Here is a 2,061-nt window from a genome sequence, read left to right on the forward strand (position 1 = left end):
AACCATTATATGATAAACAGTGGTATGAAACCATACAAAAACAAAAACAAAGAAAATAAAAAAAAACGTGTAAAATTTTTGAATTGCAAGTTCAAAAATGTTTACAGGCTTGAACCATACCTATTATATATTCAATCAATGCAATCTCCCATTTATAAACTTAAAATATCTTCACACTCGTTGGAAATTGAAAAAGGAGTTACGCTCCCCCCCCCCCCCAACTCCACCCGAACATAGACTCTGCCGCCTCTGTAACTTAGGTGATGTTGAAGACCAGTTACATTTTTTATTTAATTTTAGTTACTATGATGATCATCATCAAGTTTTTACATGATTTAAATGACGCCGTGTTTTGAACGAACATTCCCTAACTTTTTTGACATGTGCACCACTGATTATACTGTAATTATTATAATTATCCACCTTTGTTAAAGAAGCTTTTGTTTTAAGAAAATCCATTGGTTTATAATTGTTCAGGCTTATTGAACTTTTTGTGATGTATGTTATTTGTGTAATTTTTCCTTTGTTTATATGATCATAGTGGTATGCGCAGTTTATGTCAATAAAAGAAATGTTGTCACGGTACTGTATTGTACAATATCATCAAAGAGTAAGTTTGGTTATATTGAGTATGCTGCCCTCAAACTGTTTACGTCTTGCGTAGAAACGACGGCTGTTTCTAAGCAACCGTTTGTTAGCGAGTGATATAATAAACAGGCTGGGGATGTAAGGATTCTTGTGAACGTCATCGAAAAAGGACTTCATTTGTAAGATACACTGCAAAAAGAAGGCGGTTTTATATAACTGTATTTATTCCATTTATAAAGAAATGGAAATTTCTGGCGAAACTGTCAAATTTGGAAGAAGATCAGGATCATCAAGACGTAAGTACACTCAACTTTCTAGGCCTTGAGTGCCTACCTAGCCTAGTCCTAGGCCTAGGCCTAGCTAACTAAAAATAGGCCTAGGCCTAGTAGTAGTAGGCCTAAGCCCAGAACTTCGCTTAGTTAGATAGTTGGAGGCTAGGTCTGGGCCTAGATGTAGGCCTATGCCTTGCTTGGATGGTTTGTAGTAGTACCTTGTGGAATAGCCTAGCTATAGGCCCTACTACTAGTACTACTACTAGGCCTAGGCCTACTACTATTAACTAAGTGTCTACTAGGCAAGAGAAGATGAATATGTTTTATCAGTACTGTATATAGGCCTAGGCCTAGGTACCTTTGATTTTTAGAAGTTAAATAGAAAAGTCTTCCTCCCTAGATAGGCCTAGGCCTAGGGTAGTAGTAGGGACCTAGGCTAGAGGCTCGGCCCGGACCCTAGGCCTAGGCTCAGATAAGAAGGCCTAGGATAGTATTTAGGCCTAATTAAATTATTATAGAACATTGTAATTATTCTTAATTCTTATTTTAACTTACACACTTCAAGCCTAGACAGAATGTAATAGGCCCTAATGATATTGAATATTTTTGCACTGTATAGTTTTATATTTATAGTTGTCTTGTAATTTTATCTGTGTGTATATTTTTGTGTATTCCTCGCTCTGGAAAGCAAATTTCATGCACTTTGCTTGTACAGTATATGACAATAAATGGAATCTTGAATCTCTTGAATCTTCTTTTTAGAATCTCCTGTTCAGGAGGATAGGCTCGAGAATGAAGGTCAGCGCAGCCGAGACAATGTGGCAGTGTTATCAAAAGGTGACTGGGATCGTATCCAGACACAGTTGTCCCGGACATCACAAGAAGCTGAGAGAATAAGGAAACTAAAGTTGGAGAAGGAAGAACTACATCAAAGGTCAAAGGACATGGTGAAGAATTGGAGCAATACAATTGCTGTAAGCCACTCATTTCATTTCATCTTCTTTCGGAAGATCATTCACGATTGTTTTTCGTTTGCTTTTGTAAATTTCTGTGACCACCTTCTGATATTCCATGTGTGCATGTCATTTATATTTATTTATTTCTGTATTTAGTTCCGTGTTGTGCATTTGCTTCATTTGTGTATCTGTGTTTCCTCTTTGACATGATTTTACCTTAGATTTTACTCATTATAGATTGTTTA

At 36.5% G+C, this 2,061-nt stretch overlaps 1 protein-coding gene across 1 annotated transcript in view; it reads left to right on the forward strand.

Annotated features, from left to right (window-relative positions):
- The first annotated feature begins 701 nt into the window (after window positions 1–701).
- The window catches only part of LOC117108323 (coiled-coil domain-containing protein 173-like), a 5,194-nt gene continuing 3,834 nt past the window's right edge, over window positions 702–2,061 (forward strand). The window contains exons 1-2 of the mRNA XM_033250300.1: window positions 702–884; window positions 1,623–1,834. Of these exons, the coding sequence (XP_033106191.1) occupies window positions 830–884; window positions 1,623–1,834 (267 nt within the window). The 5' untranslated portion in view covers window positions 702–829. The remainder of the gene's footprint in view (window positions 885–1,622; window positions 1,835–2,061) is intronic.

The sequence above is a fragment of the Anneissia japonica genome, unplaced genomic scaffold, assembly GCF_011630105.1.
Source record: "Anneissia japonica isolate Jap-2015-1 unplaced genomic scaffold, ASM1163010v1 scaffold426_len1935630_cov189, whole genome shotgun sequence".
NCBI lineage: Eukaryota > Metazoa > Echinodermata > Crinoidea > Comatulida > Comatulidae > Anneissia > Anneissia japonica.